The sequence below is a fragment of the Lolium perenne genome, chromosome 6, assembly GCF_019359855.2.
Source record: "Lolium perenne isolate Kyuss_39 chromosome 6, Kyuss_2.0, whole genome shotgun sequence".
Classification (NCBI taxonomy): Eukaryota; Viridiplantae; Streptophyta; class Magnoliopsida; order Poales; family Poaceae; genus Lolium; species Lolium perenne.
The window spans coordinates 143,607,500-143,630,655 of NC_067249.2; the positions used below are offsets into that span (position 1 = coordinate 143,607,500).

The 23,156-nt window shown below is 47.9% G+C and overlaps 1 protein-coding gene and 1 pseudogene across 1 annotated transcript; both read right to left on the reverse strand.

The window, feature by feature from the left end:
- Positions 1-546: 546 nt before the first annotated feature.
- Positions 547-2,630, reverse strand: LOC127307367 (G-type lectin S-receptor-like serine/threonine-protein kinase SD2-5; annotated as a pseudogene).
- Positions 2,631-2,867: 237 nt separating this feature from the next.
- On the reverse strand, positions 2,868-6,467 carry LOC127307368 (serine/threonine-protein kinase Nek6). Its single transcript, XM_051338103.2, has 12 exons — positions 5,948-6,467; positions 5,762-5,827; positions 5,598-5,644; positions 5,470-5,515; positions 5,261-5,341; positions 5,136-5,178; positions 5,004-5,050; positions 4,547-4,628; positions 4,385-4,434; positions 3,954-4,027; positions 3,825-3,876; positions 2,868-3,739 (listed from the first exon to the last, which is right to left on the reverse strand). Exons 1-12 carry the CDS (start codon positions 6,098-6,100, stop codon positions 2,891-2,893), a joined length of 1,590 nt encoding a protein of 529 aa, XP_051194063.1. The 5' UTR covers positions 6,101-6,467; the 3' UTR covers positions 2,868-2,890.
- Between the last annotated feature and the right edge of the window lie 16,689 nt (positions 6,468-23,156).

A 23,156-nucleotide genomic window follows, 5' to 3' on the forward strand; every position in this document is an offset into this window, starting at 1 on the left:
GGGCCGATGCGCGCAGACGCCGGGATGCGGCCGGCCGGCGGCGGGGGCGGGGGGGGGGGGGGGGGGGGGTGGGGCGCAGCGGCGGCGGCAGTCGCCGGGCTGGGGGAAGCCGAGCTGCTCGCGACGTCGCGGTAGGAGCGGCCGTTCGAGGCCTCCCCAGCGAAGCGCTGACGGCGGAGGCCGCCGGAGCGGGAGCTGGTGTCGGAGCTCGACATGGGGCGGAGCAAGAAGGGCTGGGCGCGTGGGGAAGGGCGGCGGCCGGCGGGGCTCGACGGCAGCGGAGCTGGTGGAGGTTAGGCTGGATTAGGGCGCGGGGAGAGGACCTACCATCGGGGCTCGTCGGCGGCGGGGCTACAGGTTGGGGGTGGGAGAGCTCAGGCTGCGTCTAGAAGGTACTAATTCGCATGCTCAACCATTAGTTTACCTACTTGATATCTTATATTGTAGGGACATTCTTAAACATGCTACTGCTCTCAAGTTTCCAATATAATAACTCGAAACAGATTTGCCTTTCACAGATAACTGAACAAAGCAATAAAAATCACATTAACTGAAGGTAAAGGGTTTTCGATTATTGTAATTTGACAAAATACGACTGATCATGACTTTTCCTTTACATAGAAAAATTGCTTGATCATAATCTAACTATCTATATTGCAGGAGTGTCCCATTCACCTGGGCCCTGATACATGTGAAGCTAGAGGTGGAACTGAGGATGTCACATTTCCGGCAATGCCAAAAGTCGCTTGATTTGTTGCAGCAAAGTTATGATCAATATTTCTTTCTACATTCATGGTGCCTTCCAAGACCTTCACTACCTCGGACATCATAGGTCTTCTTTTGCAATCAATCTGTAAGCACCACATCGCGAGTTTCATCATTTGAATTACATCATGCTTGTGTGCTTGCATGTCGTTACCGTTCTTGTCAATCAAATCTACCAAGTTATCGCACTTCACCTTTTCTTCCAGTAGGGTAATGAGATGGATGCTCTCTTCTGATCGGGAGGTGTCGATGTTCTTTCTTCCGCTGAGACTTCCATGACCACAACACCAAAGCTGTAGATATCGGCCTTCTCGGTGATCTGTGAAGTCAACCATTCAGGAGCTAAATATCCAGGTGTGCCTCTCATTCTAGTAACCACTTGGCTTATATCCCTATCGATGAGCTTGCACAGTCCAAAATCAGAAAGTTTTGCATTGTAGTTGTCATCTAATAGGATATTTTGTGGTTTGACATCCAAATGAGCAATTATTTTTGTGCATTCCTCATGAAGATAAGAGAGGCCCTTAGCTATTTGTGTAATGATCTTGCATCGTGTGCTCCAACCCAGAGGAGGAGCATTATTGTCATGTCGACGGTAGATCCACCTGTCCAAGGATCCTCTCGGCATATACTCGTATACCAAGAGCCTATGAGATTTTTCTGCACAGAAACCAATCAATCTCACCAGATTGATGTGATGGATGCTGCCGATTGTCTGAACCTCTGCTGAAAATTCTCGTTTTCCCTGGCCAGCTCGATCCAAACGTTTTACTGCAATACTGCCCTCCCCAAATTGTCCCTTGAAAACAGACCCAAATCCTCCTTCCCCAATTTATCAGTGAACTGCTCAGTTGCTACCTTTAGCTGTTGAAACGTGAACCTCATGGGTGTTCCTTGTAGCTCCCCACCAAACTCATGCTCTTCCTCCGTCAGCTGGTGCTTCCATTGTGCTCTTCGTGTACGTATATAGGAAGTGATTGTGAACAGCACGGCCACCAATATAACGCTGCCTACACTAGCTCCAATGGCAATAGCAACGATTGTCGGTCTGACTCTGGTCCTTTGACCAGCACGAGCAGCTGCAGGCGAAATCGTTAGGTTCATTGGGGGACAGAAGATGACCTGATACTTGGTGCCCGCTGGGCAAGAATGCGTAGCAGAATCATCTGAGAGGCGGCTGTACGCGTCTGGGCACATCCGCTTAAAGAAGCCTGAGTAGGTGCAGTTGCTGGAGCCAGTTCCGGTGGTGCATGTGTTGTTGCAACCCCCGGGCACCTTCATCTCCTCTGGGCACTGCGACGTGATGTTTGCCGCGCACCGCAGTCCCTTGCTGCACTCTTTCTCTCCTTGCACCGGCACCGGCAGGATTTCCATGGGTACATTGAAGCCGTCGACAAGAGAGATGTCGAACAGGTTTTGTGGGCTGCTAGTTTTGATCTCGACAACAGTGTAGGGTGGCTTACCTGAGATATTGCAGGCAAAATCACCCCCGCAGTCGCCCGTTTTGCATGACCCTTTGCCGTTGCTGCTAAACCAGCATCCCGTGCGCGCCCAGAGGCACCCGGTTATGCCGGCGGGCACATCCAGTGTCCACACCTGCCCGGACTCGAGTGACCTTGCGCCCCCGCCCACGGGCAAAGTGGCTGGCCACACGGTGTAGGAGCATCGGTTGGTGATGTTTAGTATGGTGGCCTCGGTGGCAACGATGAGCAGCAGCAGGAGGAGAGCGGAAGAGGCACCTGTGGCTAGCATATGTGTTTGCATCGGTTAACATGAACTGGAAGTTGGAGTTATAGTGACGACTCACAGATCGGAAGAAGTAATAGTGGAGCTACTGTAAGCAGGACAGCTGTGGTCTCTGCGAATCTTATAGGAGCTGCGTAGAATTTTTCAACATTGAAAGAAACTTAACACGCTGGAGCGAAAACTATGTCTTGGGGGCAAGCAGCCTGGAATGGAAGCCTTGTTGACTGGCCATCATGCCGTTAACCATGTCAACACTTCTCTTAATTACGTAGCTGTTTCTCACACACATTTTATAGCGCTGAATCAGAGGATGTTATTTATACGAGTATGTTGGCGATATATGGCGATATATGCGTGCAAGACCGTCAAATTCTTTCCACTACACATGTTTTGGGGACCCTCCAAATTTTGGAGTCATCAGACTTTTCGTCAGCCATATTGCTGTCTCTCTAGACGACACAGCTCCTTCTCCAAACGGCTTAAGAATACCTGCCAGCTCATCTAGCCGTTCCTGCTCCAAGAGCTTTGCACAAATCTCAAGAAGGGACTCCAGAGCATCAGCTCTCTGCTGCACAACGTTCAGATGATCAAACTCGGCAGGTGTGCTATCTGCACTTCGTAATTTCAGAGTGCTCACTGGTGATGATTCTTCTGTACCAGCATCTACATCACACATGCCTGGTTTTGTTCCTTGACAAGACCGTGGTGTCTTCACATCCTTTCGTTGCTCTTGCACTACTCCAATAGTCAGTTCCTCTTTTGGTATCGGTGCCTCGTTAAGCTCTTGACTTGCACTGTTAGCTGGGGCAGCCTCTACTGAACTGCGGGTTCTGATAGTTTTAAGACGTATTGTCTCATCAATCTGTCGATCACTTGTTGCTGTCAAGTTCTCCTCTGTATGTTGAAGTGATAAAACGTCCGTCCGTTGCTGTTCGCTGTTTCCGGTTTCAGGATCCACTGGTATTTGCAAAATGCAGGCATCCTGGGTACCAGCAGTTGATAGATCTGAGTTGTTTGCCGATCTGTCCATAGTTTGCTCTGCTGCTGTTTGTAATGCTTCGTTGGATCCGTTGGCTTTTCCGCCACTCTTTCTGCCGCCACTTGGCCTTCTTGACTGCTTGTCTCCCAGGTTACTCTTGGTGGGCTTTATTGGAAGGTAGATTGGGGAGCAGTTGGATGATTCAGCCACATAGGGAAGCAAATATGGGTGCCTCAATAGCTCTCCAGCCTGTAAAATTTACATTTAACTTTGCATGTTATTCATGTATCGGCGCCTTCGGTTAAAACTTTTGAACAAAGTTTCTGGTACTTACAGTTGGTCTATGCTCTGGATTTTTTCTTAGCATACTCTTCACTATCTGCTTCCTGTGAAAGATTACTTAACTGTGTAAAAATAAAGTCAATTTGCAGTACCGAGCGGTCATTTAAAATGAGTTACTCACAGTGACGATGAGTATATTGGGGGCATTGGAGATATTGAAGATCTGTTTATTTTGTTGACTAATGTTGCCATGTCCTTCACAAATAAAAAATACAGTAGTATTTTCATCAGTTGCCAACTCATATAAATCAAAACTGAAGTAGTGTACTCCCTCAATGTCAAAACATAGTGCATATTAGTTTTTCGTAAGTCAAACTTTGTAAATGTTGACCAAGTTTATAGAGAAAAATATCAACATTCATAATACCAAATCAATGTCATTAGATGCACCACAAAATATATTTTATATTATATTTATCTGGTATTGTATATGCTGATATTTTTTATTATAAACATAGTCAAACTCTACAAAGTCTGACTTACAAAAAACTAATAGCCGCTATATTTGTCATTGAGGGAGTATTAAAAGCATTGTGTTGTGTAAGCACTGACTGTCGCTTTGAACGCAGAGCGGTGTGCTAAAATCTCAAACATGCAGCAACCTGACAGGAAAAAACAAAGCACGATTTTTGAGCAGCTGTTTAATTCTGTCAAGCATTATCACAGAAGACTATAGTGGTGACTTGAAAAGAAATAATAGTACAGGGAGCTCACCAAGTGACCATATATCAGATTTGTAACCGTAAGGTATGTCCGCAAATATTTCTGGGCACATGTAGTTTGGGGTTCCTACAACCTGAAAAACATAAACTCCAAGATACGATAAGTGAGACTCAGAGTCTAGCTTGCCCGTGATATATTAGTTGATACATTTTACTTGGCCTGTGCACTTGTTTGAAACATACTGAAATGCTGTTCCTTATTTTCAAGAACATTTATCCTGATTTTACAGTCAATTTGCTTTCAACTGTCGTAGATAATGTGAGTGAAGATACAAAACATATGAGTGGAATGATGATAAGGGAAATTAAAGTTTTTTACATGAATCATGGTTATGCTTGTGCATTCCATGGTCCTGTGATTATACACAACGGGCATATGATTGTGAACGACTGAATTTGTTGTGCCAATTACATTTACATGAATACAGTGGGAGAGGGTTGAGCCGTACCGATGAAGCAAGGTCCTCCATGAGTAATTTCGCTAACCCGAAATCAGCTGTTCCAAGAGAGAATGAGTACACATGTCAGATACTTTCGTCTGAGAAATGAATGTGTAGAAATTGAGCACGTAGATATCTTACTGAGCCGTATGTTGTTATCCTTGGTTAACAGGATGTTGGAACACTGCAATCCAACAGGACACGGGGAAATCTTAGGCGATGGTCCGGATAAATCCATGGAGATTGGAGAGTGTTATTAGTATTACCTTGAGGTCCCGGTGGAGCACCCGGTTGCAGTGCAGGTAGTCGAGAGCCAAGAGCAACTGCGTGAACCACCGGCACACCCTCTGCACATGACACCAAACACGCAGTAAGTAAATTCTCTGAACCCTGAACAAATATTGCAGGTGTGTGTAACGAGGCACTAAACACTAGTGCCATTCTTTCATGTGGTTCCACCAGTGTTGTTACTCACCTCTTCAGAGAAGAGGACGCCTCTGGCCTTCTTGATCCTCTGCGCCCTGTAAAGAGGTCAAAGTTGGTAACTTAGCTCACCGGAAAGCATAGTACACTAGGAGGGGAACTGCAGCAGCAAGAGCTTACATGTCGCCTCCTTCGCAGTAGCTGGTGACGATGCAGACGGAGGTCCCCTGTTATTGCAACCACACACAAGAAAATTGAGTCTCGGCCTAGAGCAGAAACATCGCAATTAAAAGTTTCTACCCCGAATTTGGTGGGGTGGAATACAATAGAGTTTGCAGTAGTACCTCGTCGACCCATCCGTCCTTGTACTCGACGATGTAGGGGTTGCTGAGGCTGGCCATGAGAGACATCTGCGCAGGACAGCGAGGCGAAAAGAGCTTCAGAAAGAGGCAAACTCAGGAGACTGCTGCTCTTGAAGTGGGTGTGGAATTTCGTGGCTGAGGAGGGGTCGAGGAGCTGAGAATTGTTACCTCCTGGTATGCGGTCCGCTGGAACTTGTCGTTCTGCTTGGAGAGCCTGATTTTCTTCATGACGTAGCGCTTCTTGTCGGGCTTGTGGAGGACGAGGTAGGCGGTGCCGTAGGCGCCCCGGCCGATCTGCTCCACCACCTCGTACTGCTCCATGGCTCGCTCCGACGAGAGAGAGAGAGAGAGAGAGAGAGAGAGAGAGAGAGAGAGAGACCGATCCTCCCTGCTCTCTCCTTTCTACTCTTGCCCTGCTCTCTCTGTCTCTGCTGCTCGCTTTGGCTCTGTCTCTCTGCTCTCTCCTCTTGGTTCTCTCTGGTGCTCGCTTTGGCTCTGTCTCTGTGTGTTCTTGTCTAGTGGCGGCTGGTGCTCACGGCAGAGTATAAATGATGATGCTCAGGGCCCTCGTGAGGAGATGATGGCCGCAGCGTGCATGCACGCGTGTGGAAGGGCCGCAATAATGGCGGGCGCGCTCGCCCTGTCCGTCCTCCTGTAGAGAGGAAGAAGACGGGGACGAAATAGGGATTATTACAGGGTGCAGTGCGCGGCGCCTGTTTTAGATAAAAGGCACTAGGTGCCCGACTTTAAATTAATAAAGCCCCGCAAGGTTCAGACATAGTTATTACATGCTGCGGCATACAGCTTAGCCAACGAAGGAACATAACGGGGTCGGCCTCCCCTAACAGACCGAGAACCCAAAACGACTAGACAGGGGTAGATGTCCGGCACCAGCATCACGATTCGAGCTTCACGGATCCGCAGGAATGAGCTGGGCATGGATGCTTCTTAGCGCCGCGATCAACCACCTAAGCCAGGGACGGTCCGCTGGCTTTGCCACGCCGAGCCAGTGCTGCATAAATAACATAGTTTTAAAGGTAACATCAGCTGGGTGTCGGATAAGTTTAGACTCCATAGTAAGCTTATTTCTAATCACCCATAAGGCCCAAGATTGTGCAATGAACAGGCACCAGATCGTCCGCCTAGCTCTACCAGCAAAGTTGGAGATAATCGCAAAGAATTGGGGAAAAGAGGCTGGGCACCAGCTACAACCCAGGATCTCCCTAATGACGCTCCAGCGAACCTCGCCGTAGAGCACCCGAAGAAAATATGGTCTCAGCCTCCATCTCTCCACACAGTGGCGCACTTTCCATTACCCGACCATGTCCGGATAGGATGTTGGAGCTAGAAGGAAGGCGGTCAAGCACCAACCGCCAGGAGAAGATGCGGATCTTTAGCGGAATCTTAGCGGCCCAAACATCCTTGAAATGAGCAATCGTCGCCCGCGCGACAAGCGGGCATACATGGATTTCACCGAGTAAATCCCATTCTCCTCCAAGAGCCACGAAACCGTATCCCGGCCCCCGGGAGAGAGTGGTTGATCCAATCAAGGCAATAAGCTCGCCGTGGTCACCCGTGAGCTCCGTGAGGCACTGTCTACGGAAACGCATCGGCTCCAACCTGGTACACACCGAGCAACGGACTCCATCCGATCTAGAGCGATACTAAACAGGGCTGGGAACCTGTCTTTCGTAGGCCTGTCACCCGCCCATCTCGTCCATCCGTAAGCTCGTGCGTGTGCCATCACGGACGCAGTTGTCCGGCCCCAAGTTTGAACAAATGTTTGATTCTCGTGTAAGCTACGCCAGAACTGGGAGCCCTCACTCCCGTGGAGGCGTAGAAATCGTTCGATCTTAGGTACTTAGCGTTGATGATCCTTTTCCAGAGTTGATCGCCCCCTTGGTACAATTTCCACACCCACTTGAGCATCAGGGCAATATTCTTGAGTCTCGAGTTGACCAGCCCCAAGCCTCCGACCGCCTTGGGTCTGCAAACAGCTGGCCAATTGACAAGGTGGTACTTCCTTTTGGTGCCCACCCCTTCCCAGTAGAATTTGGCTCTATGAGTGTCGAATTTGGCGTGAATACCGTCTTGGAGCAAAAAGAGGCCCATGGCAAACGTGGGGAGGTTGTCTAAGCAGGTGTTGGATAAGATTAGACGCCCCCCTGACGACATAAACTTACCCCACCAGGGTTCCACTCTAGCCGCCAGCTTTCTAACGAGGAACAACCACTGTTCCATCGTCAGCCTCCTATCCGAAATCGGGAGCCCTAGGTAGATAAAAGGGAACTCACCCAACTTGCAATTCAGCTTATCTGCCACAGTCTGCTGGCGCTCCGGGGAAGTCCCCATGACTATCACCTCGGATTTGTGGTAATTAATCTTGAGTCCCGACATGTCTTCGAAGCAGAGCAAGATGAACTTAAGGTTAGCCAATTGCACGTCGTCGTCTTGGATCATGATGATAGTATCATCGGCGTATTGGAGATGCGTGATTCCCCCAGGAATCAGGTGAGGGGCGATCCCGGCAATGTGCCCAGCTTCGTTTGCCTTGGACAGAATAACTGAGAGCGCCTCCGCCATGAAGTTAAAAAGAAGCGGGGAGAGTGGGTCTCCCTGCCGCACTCCCCGCTTGTTCCGGAAGAAGGGCCCGATCTCCCCATTGATCGAGATCGCAGTCTGGCCTCCCGCCACCAGCTGGGAGATGCGGTGAACCACCCCAAAGATCAAAACCTTTGCAACGCAAAGACCTCCGTGAGGAAATCCCAATTAACCCTGTCGTAGGCTTTCTCGAAATCTAGCTTAAGCAGCACACACGCCTCTTTCTTTGACTTAACTTCGTGAACCAGTTCGTGCAGGGCCAACACCCCATCAAGGATAAAGCGACCCTTGATAAACGCTGTTTGGTTGGGACTAATGACTCTGTTCGCAATGGGGTCCAGCTTAGTAGCCACCGCCTTAGAGACAAATTTGAAAATCACATTGATAAGAGCGATTGGACGGAATTGAGTGATCTGGTCCGCCCCGGGGACCTTTGGTATCAGAGCAAGCACCCCAAAGTTGAGACGAGCAATGTCAATCCTGCCAAGGAGGAAATCATTGATGATATGCAAAACCCCCATCTTGACCAGTGGCCAGAACTTCTTGAAGAAGCTAACCGGGAAGCCGTCAGGGCCCGGGGCCGTGTCAGTCTTCATATCTTGCAGCAGGCAGTCGAGTTCAGCCTCCGAGTATGTGCGCATCACCTCTGCATTTTCATCCAACGAGACCCTTGTCTCCTCACCCCAAGCATTAGGGTCCAGCGAGCACACCCTAGCCTCGGTGGAGCCCAGCAGCTGGCGGTAGAAGTCGTAAATATGCTCTTGAACCTGTTATAACTTTATTTAATCGTCGGGTGGTTAAGGCGTGTTACATAAACTTGTTGTAATTAATCCGTCGGTTCATCATTCCATTCTCTCTCTCGCGGTGCAGGTGCAGCATCGTCCGTAGGCGTTAGTGGAGGGAACGTTGCCCCTACCGGCGGTGGTGGGGTGACCCTTTCCCCTTAATTTCCTCTCCCACCCCTCGTTCTATTTTCTCTCAATCTTACGGTATGTTGTCAGCTCCTTCACCTTTTGGCTCTGCTCGATCGTGTATGCTAGCGTGGTGGGGCTTGGCTGCTACCGCTGCCGCTTGCATTTGCCTGTGGAAAAAGAGGGCGTTCCCATTTGGAGCTTGGCAGCCCAGACACCGACCACACCGACTGTCTCACCTTGCAACTTTAATGGCCATCTTCTTCTCTCTCCGTCTTCATGGAGTAGCAGCCAGCAGTCCAGCACGGTGGGGCGTGACATGAGACATCTCCACTCGGCCAACCGACTCACAGATAGACCGCCTACATCGGCTCAAATGGTTAGATTCGACCGCCCGTCCGTTTACGCCTGGGCTACCTAGCGGCCCGACATAATTTTTAAAAGATTTTTCAGTCGAGAAAAACATAATTTACATAAAGAATGAAGGAAATGAAAAAACTAAAAGGTCCATGTAGCGCCAGCTATCCTAGCCTACTGCTTGTCCTCGTCGTCGATCACGACGAATTCCGGAATTTCCCACGACCAGTTGGCGGCCAGTGGAGCATACACCGGTGGTGGAGGTGGAGCAGCTGGTGCAACCCATGGATTAAAAAGGTGGCAGGTGTGGGGCCGAGTTCTGCAGCGCCCGTTCGAGGGGCTCATCTTCCGTGAGGCCTTCCGGCATTAAGTCGGTGGCGTACCGGGGCAGCGGCAGAGGCGCGTGCGGCACCTCCGACACAAGGATGCCGAGCCTCGCGATCTCATCGTTGGCCATCGTGACCGGCAGCTGGAACTCCCGGCCCTCCTCCATGGCCGACTGCCAGTCGTGCAAGACGTTGTGGACGAAGTCGTCGCTGTCGTCCTTGGCATCCTCATCGTAGTAGGCAAGTGCGGCGTCATCCCGGGGAGGCGTAGGAAGGGACGTCTGTCGTCTTTGACGTGGCACAACAGGGCGTACATGCGGCGAAGGCGGACCGAACGGGTAGTCCCGGTCGCCAAGGAATCATGCCTTCCTCCTCAGGTTCGTCTCGATCCGGCGCTAGGTAAGCCCTCGATAGTAGTCGACATCATAGGCGGAGTCGGTGCGAGCACGGATGGGACAGGCACCCGGCAGGTGTACGTCCCGCCAGTTGCCGCAGGGCATCAGTTTTCGTGCATCAACCGCACCATGTCAACGACGACCGGCACCTGTTCGGTTGCGCCTCCTTCTTCACGCCGCTGTCTGGCGCTTTGAAGTCGTTCTTCTTCTTCCCCATGGTAATGCGGCTCGCAGTGGTGGTTGTGGGACTGGAGGATGGCGGTGGTGTGGGCGATGGCATGGATGATGATGGTCGCCTTTCGCGCGAGGAACACGATGCAATTGATGGTGGCACGGAAGGCTAGCCGCCGCCCGCTAGGCCTAGTGCGCTTGCAGAAAGCGAGGCGACACCATTGATGGTGAAGGCTACTGCAAAGATGTGGAAACGAAGACCGTTGAAGCGGTGCGCTTTAAACAGGCCTCGTACCCAATGCCAGGTGGGTTCATGGGAGAAACGAGCGGTCACTCGGCGCGGCCGTGCAGTGTCCGCACAGATGCATCCAAAATGCAAATATGGGCTACATTTACGTCTTGGCGGACCGCTCGATCATTATGCGTCGGAGCACTAAATTAAGATAGAGATACATATTTCCAATCATCCACCGCAAACGCTCGTTACGCGTCCGATTACGTTTGGCTTTGGAGTTTGGAGGCGCCCTGAGGGAAGGATCGGGAAAGGTTTCCATGTTTCATACTGCCCATGGCATGTGACAACTGTAACTCCGTGAGCTGCTACACTAGTGTCTACTAGTGGTAGTGTGGTGGTTAATATACTACGCATTGACAGTGTTCTATAATTGTGCACAGTTGCCTTTCGGCCATCTATTCTGATCCGGGCATGTGCCATTCCCCGGGGTGCGTGCAGTGAGTCAGTGAGTGGATCATCCGCGGCCGTCGAAGTCAATGTCGAGATTTTTTTTTTTGAGAATTCAATGTCGAGATTTTGGGAGGCTGTTTTTCCTGCACGATCCAGCCCTGTGGTGGTCCAAGCTGAAAATGCTGACTCCAGCACGATGCATGAACTATTAGCCCGTCCACACATGATGCCCGAAACACATTTTTCTTGAAACGGCGCTTGCAAGGGCTCGAAATGCCCGTTGGCGAACACAACAAGCGCATCCGCATACGTCCCTTATTCCTCTTCTGAGGGCTGCTCAGGTGCTCCCCTTAAACGAAGTTGAAGAGTTATAGTTGGGCTTTTTTTGTGTGTTGGGTTCGCCGAAACCCATATCCAGCCCATGTATACCATCTATATTGATACAATATGTGTACATATCGTAAGAAAAAAAAAGTCACGTGAGCAACATCTCCGTAGATACGTACAAAAACGAGGTACAACACAACGCGGGTCATACGGGCATGTACAGGGCTATACGGACGGTGGACCTACACTAAAAATTGTGATCGCGCCCTCGCTTACAAACCGGTAGGAAAAGATCTTCACCGTTATTGTGTTTAACGCGTCTAGAATTTTCCCAGGGGAGGAGCACCGGGAGTAGAAGTGCTTTCTTCTATCTACATGGCCCGTCATTAGCATAGAAGCCACTATCTCTCCCGCCACCTAAAAAACTGAATAGCCGGCGCAAAACTTACTGACCAAGCCGCCCCAACTCCGACCCCTGTCGTCCCAACCCCCGCCGCAAAGAGCGCAGCTACCGCCGGACTCAAGCAGAAGGCCACGATTCTAAAGAAAGATGCCACATGTGGCACCTTCTTCGACCTCACCAAACAAGCTATGCAAATCCAGATGCTTGAGGCCGAGAGAAAGTTGCTCGCGGAGGAGAGCCAAATCATGGTCACCGGCTTAAGCGCTATGAAGACGAACCAAATGGCTTGGTTCGAAAAGAAGCGAGCTATTGGGTGATCAAACATCTATCTCAATCGTACTTTGCCTATTTTATATTGCAACTTGCGTCCTTTTGGACATGGAGTCAGCACTATTTATGTGAACTAATTAAATTTTTTAAAAGTAGCCTTTCTTGGGTTTATTCATAGTTTCTATCGCCTCTTTACCTCACATTTTGCCCTATTTGATGAAATTGCGGAAAAATAGACCGCTCGAGACGGACCAAATTTGTTGGGCCACTGGGGTAGCCCTCGACCCAAACATATACATGTGGTCAGACAACCGTTCTTGTGTTCGCGGCCCGACCCAATCGGACCAAAACAGACACAATTTGTGTTCAAAATGGACCAAGGCATGAAGATGCCCTAAGGCCCAACTGTGACCTCTAAATTTGGGTTGGCTATGCGGTTCGACAAAGAACCCGCGCGTCTACATCGTGTATCAATTTGTCGGTTCTGCCCCTCTAGCCAGCCACACACAGCGGCCAGACCTCCACTCTCCAACTGCCAACGTGGCCTGCAACGGCGAACTCCACCTCCAGTTTCAGCCCTTTCATAGTTGTACATGTCCAAGCCCCTCGCGGCCGTTGTCGGGTGGCCTTGCCATCGCCGTGGCCGCCTACGTCCCGGTCGCCACCGCCTCATATGGCGCTCGTGGTCCGTGCCGTCGAAAAATTGTATGACCAATTTCCACGCTAGCCGACAAGGTAATTTGCAGGCCATGTAGTTCACTTTTTTCGCTACATACACACGAAAATGCTTTATCATAGTGTATTGTAATTATCGTAGATCATGACAGATAGTTCAGACAAGTTTTTGTTCACACATGTCATCAACACATCGTCGGACGAGTCCGGTAATGACAGCGATATCATGGCGTCTTCTCGTATATGACCACGAAGAGAACCAAATGGAAAGGATCAAAGGCTCGATCCCGGGATAGTCCAGAGAATACCCGTAACCGTGAGGCCAGCCATGATCAACTCTAGCGGGACTACTTTCATCGTACCGATTAGTTGTTCAAGGCACCTCTTTTTCAGTGACCCTTTCGGATGTCAATTTTTTTTTCATGAAGATTCAACATGGAGTAGGTATTATGATGACTAGTTCCACTTAAAGAAAGATGCCACAGGTAAGTTTGGCTTCACTTCTCTCTAGGAATGCACCATGGTTGTTGAAAGGATCGTATGCCGCACCTAGAGGGGGGGGGGTGAATAGGTGCTAACCAATTTTTAGTTCTTTTTCAATTTAGGCTTGACACAAATGGTAAATTCTCTAGATATGCAACTAAGTGAATTTACCTATATGACAAGGCTACCAACTAAGCAAGATAACTAAGCAATAGAGAGAGAATAGGATAGAGGTAACCGAGAGTGGAGCACGCGATGACACGGAGATGATTCCCGTAGTTCCCTTCCTTTGCAAGAAGGTACGTCTACGTTTGGAGGAGTGTGGTTGCTACGAAAGCCAAACCAACAGCCACGAAGGCTTCACTCAGATCTCCGGTGAGCAACGCCACGAAGGCCTAGCCCACTTCCACTAAGGGATTTCCTCGAGGCGGAAACCGGGCCTTTACAAGGTTCTTGGGGCACACATCCACAACCAAATTGGAGGCTCCCAAATCTGTTACAACACAACAATCAACAACAATACATCAACACGAATCAACTAGGGAACCAAATAGGAACACTAGCATGAGATCCCTCAAACAAGAGAGGGGGAAATGAAGAACGCTTCGGTGAGGATGTAGATCGGTGTCTTCTCCTTCGAATCTCCAAAGATCAAGAGATTTGGTTGGGGGAGGAAGGAGATCTTGCAAATCTTGACTTTCTTTGAGTTGGCTCTAATGGAGGTGGCTTGGCAGAATTCTTGTGCAATGATTGAGCAAAGAGGCAAGGAGGAAGAAGGGGGGTATTTATACCCCCACTCAAAATGGAGCCGTTGCAGTTTCCGGGGTGCCGGATAATCCGGCCTAAGTAAGGGCCGGATAATCCGCCCCCCCCGGATAATCCGGTCTTCGGGGCAAAAGAGTGACAATGTCCGGCCAAATGTCCGGCCTCCTTCCAGAGTTGATTTTCTTCCAAATCCTTAGCGAAACGGGGGCCGGATATTTCCAAAATATCCGGCCCGGATAATCCGGCCCTGGTACAATACCGGGACATTATCCGGCCAAATGTCCGGCCCCCTTCCAGAGCCAAAATTCCTGAAACACTTAGCCAAAAACAGGGGGGCCGGATATTTCGACAATATCCGGCCCGGATTATCCGGCCTGGCCAAACTTTTTCTGAAACCTTTTTGACACACGATCAAATCCAACACACATGAATAAATATCTATGTAATCCCTGTACCACTTAAACAAACATTAGTGTATCATATATATTGACATCAAACACACAAAACATAATGTGAGAGATGTTCTTTCAATCTCCCCCTTTTTGGTGTTTGATGACAATATACGGATTTGCAAAAGAATCATTATAGAGACAAGCATGATGGCAAAACATAGAGGCACTCCCCCTACATGTGTGCATATAAGTAATTTGCATTTGAATACAAATACACAACACATAGAAGTATGGTGCCTCAACACAAGAGATATCCAACATGAGCTCTAACAAAAGACATTGACACATATGAAGTTGAGATAGGATGAAGGAAGTCATACCCATGTGTAGATATATAATACGGAGATATAGCATCACACATAATGAAATATCCTTGATCTCAACAAATAGAAATCCGAAAACCATAACAATGTCTCACACCACATAGCACATAGTTTTGAACGGCACACAAATAAACCAAATAGTTCAAATAAGCGGGAACACAAGCAATATAAGAATGATAAACGCCTATGCTTGTGCCCAAACCATGCAAATCCCCGAGAATCCTAATAGAACACTTCTCCCCTTTGGCATCGAGACGCCAAAAAGGGGACAAGCGCGATGCTACACGTCCCATGGGAATCACTCGGAGGCATAATCATCATCGGACTCTTGCACCTCTTCTTCTTCTTCTTCCTCTTCATCAGTGTCAGGAGCATCCGGAGAGCGACGGGAGGTGTTGGACCTTTGAAGGCAATCATCAAGATCACTCCATGGAACCTGTGCAGAGTGCCATCTAGTGTAACCCGGGTGAGCTGGAGGCTGAGGTGGGGGACCTTGATCACCACTGAGCTTGTGTAGAATAACCGCCTGAGTATGCTTAATCTCAGAACGCTCACGGCTAGCTGCATAGTTCTCCTTATGGATCTCAATGTTCATGCAAAGGATGTGACGCTGAAACCAACTAAGCCGGGTCACTTGCTTCCTCATAGCCGGGACATCGGGATGACGACCAGGAGCAATACCACTAGAACGAGCATCACCCATGAAAGAGTCAGGTGCAGGAACAGCAGAAGAGACTGGCTTGAGCTTGTAGGCCTTCTTGACATGGTGCTTCACCAACGGATACCCACTCAAATCTTCACTCACAGACACAGAGTTGTTGATGAGAAGCTGGATGTAGGGTGCATAAGGTATGGTGGTCCGGGAGACCATGGCATCACGGATCTCATGGAAGATAAAGTCCATGATATCAAGAGTGTAGTCCCTCACTTCATCACCATCACGAGCACACTTATAGCTGAGGTGCATAAGATCTACAAGAACTCCCCGGATAGCATCATTGTTACCACCACTTGGGCAAATGGTTGCCCGAAAGAACCGAAGCAACTGACTGTATATGAGAAGCAGCCCCTTTGTAAAACCAATCCTTCCCTCTGAGGTATAGAGATTTGCAAGTGCATTCTTATCTGCCTGTTGTGGTCCATGAAGACGACGACCCTCATCAATAGGGACTCCAAGAATACTGGCAAAGCGGCGCAGAGTGGCACTGCAGTGTGTGGAGCCAGACATCCATTCCATAGTGCGTTCCTCATCAGTCTTGATTGCCAAAGTGGCAAAGAATTGCTTCACCAACTCTGGGCTATAGTCACATTGAATCTTCATGATATCTTTCAAGCCCATTCTTCCAACAACCCAGATAGCATCTTCAAAGTGATCGTTTTCAGCTAGAATGTCCACATCAATGGCTTGCATGGGTCTCAGATTCTTCATTGGCTCATAGATGTCCTTGTAGATGTACATTTGCTCCATGCACCAATATCTCCTGCCCTCTATCTCTTCATCCCTTGGCACATCTTCATACCAGTTCTTCAAGCGGATAGCGGAATAAGAAACTGGATCCATGGCCTTGTAGTTCTCCCTCACTTCCTTGTTCTTCCTTCTTGAAGTGACCGACTTGCGAGGAGCATTGGGTGCAAACTCGTCACTAGATCGATCATGCCTCTGGCGTCTCCGACCACCCCGAGAAGCACCACCTGAGAGAAGCAAAGACGGGTAGCAAAGAGAAGGTAATGCTCATAAGTCATGTAAGATATAGTAAAATACTCGAGAAGCATGCTATAAGTTGGTACAAGTCTAGACATGATAGATTGAAGCAAAAGCTGCAGCGGCGATGAAGCTCCAGCCGGATAATCCGGTGCCACGGGGGCGGATAATCCGGCCCGGCCGGATAATCCGGCCTGCTCGAGGCGGATAATCCGGCCATGCGAGATGTGCAGATTTCCAATCAAAAACATGTCTAACACTAGATCGGCCTCATAGCATGCAAAAGGAGTACACTACTCATGGTTTGGAACAACTAGACACCAATTCCACCAAGAAAATAGCACATATAAAACACAACATCTAGGGTTAGAGATTGTGAATCATACCCACATCCATTGTGGAAACCGCTTGGAGGAGAAGGTAGCTAGGGAGGAGATGCACCCAATCCACCCAAGAACTCCGAGAGGGGCGGATGGAGCGTCTCCGGCGAGGAGGAGGAGATCCGGCGGCCTTGAGAGGAGAAAGAGGAGAGAGGCGCGAGGGGGGGATGGTTTGAACCGTTTTGCCCCCTGTGCCCTCGACTCAACCCTTTCAAGATCTGCCCAGGCCGGATAATCCGGCCCTAGCTTAGGGCGGATAATCCGGCCGGGCCGGATATTCCGGGGTGTCCTGGGGGCCGGATTATCCGGTGTTGGAAAATTCCAGAATCACCGGGAATCCGGCTCATCTTTCGTTGGTTATTTGCAAGTCCCATATATGATGTAATAAAGTATCACATCACATATAAGGTACAAATTTGCCAATAAGATGGAGCACCCTAGATCATCCGACCGAAAAACCCTCAAACTCCAAGTTTTTACCAAACATGACAAATGAGCAAGATGGAAATGGCTTATAGGGGAGAGTAGGCTTAGGTTTTAGAAGATACAAACTGTTAATGGTACATGGTCACTCAAGTTTGCAAGATATGAGCAAATAAGGCCAAACTAGAGTGATTTCCCATAAGAACATGGAGATGTCAATAAAATCCAATGAAAAACCAAACAACTCCAACTCCTCACAAAGAAGAGTGTGGTGGCCTAGGCCACCATATATGAGTGTTATGGTATGGCACCGCGAAGATATATCTTGGGTCCAAACCAATACTCATCATTTAAGCTCACATATCAAAATATGATATAACGAGAATGAAATCTTTAATGTTGGCATTATGGGGGGAGGGATAGCTCAATAATTTAAACCGCACTCCCCCTATTTCCATGCCCACATCTAAACCAAATAAGGTTTTGAGACGAAGGTGTGTTTGCAAGATGGTCAAGCTATACTCCTTGAATCAATGATATTTAGCTCATTCCTCAAATAAGTGAACCTTGCTTCATCAAGAGGCTTTGTGAATATATCGGCAAGTTGATCCTTGGTAGGAACATAGATAAGCTCAATATCACCCCGGGCAACATGATCCCTAATGAAATGATTCCGGATCTCAATATGCTTCGTTCTTGAATGTTGCACCGGATTATAGGCAATCTTGATAGCACTTTCATTGTCACATAATAGAGGCACTTTGTCACAAATGACACCGTATTCCTTTAAAGTTTGCCTCATCCATAACAATTGAGTGCATCCACTTGCGGCGGCAACATATTCGGCTTCGGCGGTGGAGAGAGATATGCAATTTTGCTTCTTAGAAGACCAACACACCAAGGATCTACCAAGGAATTGGCAAGCCCCGGAAGTTGATTTCCTATCATCCTTGTCACCCGCCCAATCCGCATCGGTATATCCATTGAGAATAAAACTTGAGCCTTTGGGGTACCAAATACCATATCTTGGGGTATCAACCAAATATCGAAAGATTCTTTTGAGAGCCATCATGTGGCTCTCCTTAGGAGAAGCTTGATACCTTGCACACACACCAACACTCAACACTATGTCCGGTCTAGATGCGCAAAGGTAAAGCAAGGATCCAATCATGGAGCGATATACCTTTTGATCCACTTCTTTACCATTGGGATCAAGTGCAAGATGACATTTGGTAACCATAGGAGTGGCCACACCCTTCAACTCGGTCATCTTGAACCTCTTGAGCATGTCTTGAAGATATTTTGCTTGGTTGATGAAGGTTCCTTCTCTCAATTGCTTGATCTCAAAACCAAGGAAAAACTTCATCTCTCCCATCATAGACATCTCGAACCTATTGGTCATAAGCTTTGAGAATTCATCATTGAAAGCTTTGTTAGTAGAGCCAAAGATAATATCATCAACATATAATTGGCAAACGAAAAGCTCCCCATTGACCCTCTTAGTAAAAAGAGTGGGGTCGATTAGCCCAACATCAAACCCACGGTCTACCAACAATTCCTTAAGGTGCTCATACCAAGCTCTAGGAGCTTGCTTGAGACCATAAAGTGCTTTATCAAGCTTGTAGACATGGTTAGGAAAGTTGAGATCCTCGAACCCGGGGTTGCTTAACATACACCTCTTCATGCAAAGGACCATTAAGAAAAGCACTTTTCACATCCATTTGTTGAAGCTTAAAGTTATGATGCGATGCATAAGCAAGAAGGATACGGATGGACTCAAGACGAGCCACGGGAGCATAGGTCTCTCCAAAGTCAATTCCTTCAACTTGAGAGAAACCTTGAGCCACCAATCTTGCCTTGTTCCTCACAATATTTCCAAACTCATCTTGCTTGTTCTTGAAAATCCATTTAGTGCCTATAACATTGCGGCACTCCTTTGGCTTCTCTACTAAGGTCCACACTTTGTTGCGCTTGAAGTTGTTGAGTTCCTCATGCATAGCTTCCACCCAATCCGAATCTTCAAGAGCTTCAAACACTTTCTTGGGTTCCACTACGGAGATATAGGCATGATGATTGCTAAAGTTAGCCAATTGCCTTCTTGTGGAGACTTTTGCTCGAACATCACCGAGGACCTTATCATGAGTGTGTCCACGAATTTCAAGGGTCCTATCTCTTCTTGCTAAACGACGGGCCTCGATCTCCTCCTTGGTTCTTCTTGGCCTTGGAGGTGTCACTTGATCATCTTGACCATTTGGGTCCCCGTCTTGACCTTCAACATGAGCTTCCTCAATTATTTGAGGTTGCTCATCCTCATGTGCTTGATCTTGAATGTTGAAAGGATACTCATCGGATCCATCATGAACCCGTGGTTGATCTTGACCTTGATCTTGTTCTTGATCTTGTCCTTGATCTTGCACACTAGGGGGAGGGTTTTGTTCTTGTTCTTGGGTTGGTGCATCATTTGCTTCACTTGATGGGGTTTGTTGATGTTGAGAAGATGAGGGCTCCACCGAGGTAGAGCATAGTCCTTCCCGAGACGCCACACCGTGTCCCTCAATGGGGCGGAAAAATCCCACACCCATTCTTACTATGGCATCTTGAGGTATTTCATCACCTGCACAAACATCAACTTGCCCCACTTGGGAGCCATCATTTTCTTCGAACTTCACACTACAAGATTCAATGATAATCCCGGAGGATACATCAAAGATTCTATAAGTGTGAGATTCGGCACCGTAACCAACAAATATACCCTCCAAAGCTTTAGGAGCAAATTTAGACAAACGAACTCCTTTGATTTGGTAGAAACACTTACACCCGAACACCTTGAAGTATGAGATATTAGGCTTGTTCCCGGTGAGTATTTCATATGGAGTCTTGTTCAAGCCCTTGCGGAGATAGAGCCGGTTGGAGGAGTGACATGCGGTGGAGATGGCTTCGGCCCAAAAGTTATAGCGGGATTTATACTCCGCCATCATAGACCTTGCCATATCCATAAGAGTCCGGTTCTTCCTCTCCGCAACACCATTTTGTTGAGGGGTGTAAGCAGCGGAATATTGATGACGAATCCCCTCATCACTAAGAAAATCATTGAGTGTGTAGTTCTTGAACTCGGAGCCGTTGTCACTTCTTATTGCCATAATGAGGAGGTTGTGTTGGCGTTGCACCTCGGTAGCAAAGTCAATGAATATTTGTTGAGTCTCATCTTTCGTCTTGAGAAAGTAGACCCAAGTGTATCTTGAGTAGTCATCGACAATCACCAAGCAATGTTTCTTCGCACCAAGACTTGCATGAGTAACGGGACCAAAGAGGTCCACATGAAGGAGCTCCAAGATCCTCTTGGAAGAGATGATGGTCTTGCTTGGATGCGGAGAGTCATGCATTTTGCCTTCAACACAAGCCCTACAAACACGATCTTTGGCAAAAGACACATTTTCCATTAGTCCCACAATATGGTTCCCCTTGTGAAGACTTTGCAAAGTTCTCATGTTGACATGGGCTAGGCGGCGATGCCACAACCAACCCACGTCCGCCTTTCCGAATAGGCACATCGCACTTGACGTGGTGGTCCCCGAAAAGTCCACCACATACAAGTTGTGTTCGCGATACCCAACGAATGCGACTTTTAGAGTCTTGCTCCACAAGAGGACCACAATATCATTATCAATAAAGACGGCGAAACCCATCTTGCCAAGGGCGGAAACGGAAAGCAAATTGTAACCAAGGGTTTTGACAAGCATGACATCCACAAGAGTAATGTTGTGTGCAACCACAACCTTGCCAAAACCCAATACCTCGGATGTAGAATTATCGCCAAAGGAGACGGTGATATCATTTATGTTAGGCCTCAACTCCTTGACGAGGTTCTTGCCGCCGGTCATATGACTTGTACATCCACTATCAAGTACCCATTTTGAACCTCCCGGCATAGTCCTACATGAGATCAATTCTTGGATTTAGGTACCCATTTTTCAATGGGTCCTCTTTTGTTAGCAACAAGGGTCTTTGGGACCCAAATAGACCAAGCAACATAACCATCATATGGACCAACATACTTAGCATAAACATCACCATAATAATCTTTAAAGAGAACATAGTGAGGATTATCTATTCCCGCACCATCATCATTAATGGTGTTGCCCTTTCGGGGTTCACCATTAGCTTTCTCATGTGCGGGCTTGGTCTTTTTCTTGCTTGCCTTTTTAGCCTTGGAATTAAAACCAAGTCCCTCCTTCCCATTGTTTGATCTTTGCTTACTCAAAAGATCATCCAACGAAAGTTTACTTTGGGGAGAGGAGGTCCTAGCAAGTTCATCTTTCAACCTAGCATTTTCCTCAATAACATTTGCATGATCACATGAAGGAGTAGAGGAGCTAGGCACATCATATGAGGCAAGCCTAATTTGAAGTTGCTCATAAGACTTGGATAAGAGAGTGTATTCACTCTTCAAAGCTTTGTGAGCTTTGTCTAGTTCATCTAGACCTTTCACAAGTTTCTCATGATCAACCTCAAATTGAGCCTTTTCCTTTTTAAGCACTTTAGACTTAGCCCTAGCAAGATCTCTAGCTTTTGTGAGCTTGTTAATTTTATCTTGAGGCTCTTCAAGAGTTTCTAGCCTCTCCTCAAGAGAGGCTATAGTTTCTTGACTTTCCTCAAGAGCATTTTTAAGAGCATGGATTTCAAGAGAGTCTTCTCTCTCTATTTGACCCTTTTTCTCAAGCAAATCACCTTGTTGAGCTATACGAACCATGAGGCTAGAAACATGCTTCTTAGTGTTACCTTGTAGGTTAAGAATGAAATCATCAAACTCTAGCATTTCTTGTTTCACTTTTAGACTATCATCATCAACCCCTAGATCACTAGATAAGTTAGGCATAGAGGGGTTAGGGGATGATACCTCGGAGGATTTAGCCATAAGGCAACTTTCTTCCTCCACATGAATGACCTCATTGGGGGATTCACTTGGTGATGAAGAGTTAGTGGAGAGGGAGGCAAGAGCGACCAATCCATTAGAGGTTGCATCTTCTTCATCATCAACATCATCATCTCCGGAGGTATACTCTTCTTGAGTTGATAGCACAATAGGTGTGTCCAAGGAGGACCTTGCCATGAAGCAATGTGCATTCTTGATATGAGGGTTCTCATTGGGAGATTCAAAGAGAGATGAAGAGGGGTGTTGGTGGTGGCGATGGCGGCCAATTCCTTTGAGCTTTCTTCATCTTCATCACCACTAGAACTTTCAACTTCATCGGTAGAATATTCTTCCCTTGTTACTAGCACAACTCTTGAGGGCCTCTTGCCCTTCTTGGTCTTGTTGTTGTAGAACTTCTTGTTGAGGGGCTTTGAATATTTGCCCTTTGAATCTTTGCTCTTGTCCTTGGGAATGAGCCTCCCATTATGAAGCTCTCTATTTTCATAGGGGCATTCGGCAATGAAGTGGCGCTTGTCATCACAATTGTAGCATGATCTTGTCTTTGGGCCAAAGCTAGTGAACCCACTTTTGTTGTTCCTCTTGATGTTGTCTTCCTTGGCCTTGGAGGGATCAATCCAAAACGACTTTGCATGGAAGGCCATGTGGTCATGGTAGTGGCATTGCAAATCTTCCGGATAGGTCATACTCCAAGATGCTCTATAAGATTCTTGAGGAACCACTTCTTCAACGGAGTTGACCACCAAGGCAAGGTTGGAACCTTTTGCCATTCCAATAGCACGATTGCGAGAGTCATGA

Bases quoted from the DNA above. Each gene is read 5' to 3' on its own strand.
- LOC127307368 (XM_051338103.2), bottom strand. From the start codon at position 6,100: ATGGAGCAGTACGAGGTGGTGGAGCAGATCGGCCGGGGCGCCTACGGC. The intron at 4,435-4,546 runs GTGAGCTCCCTG...TTTTCCTGTCAG, and splicing joins ATCTGATATATGGTCACTTG to GTTGCTGCATGTTTGAGATT. The intron at 4,028-4,384 runs GTCAGTGCTTAC...TTATTTGTGAAG, and splicing joins GCTCTGCGTTCAAAGCGACA to GACATGGCAACATTAGTCAA.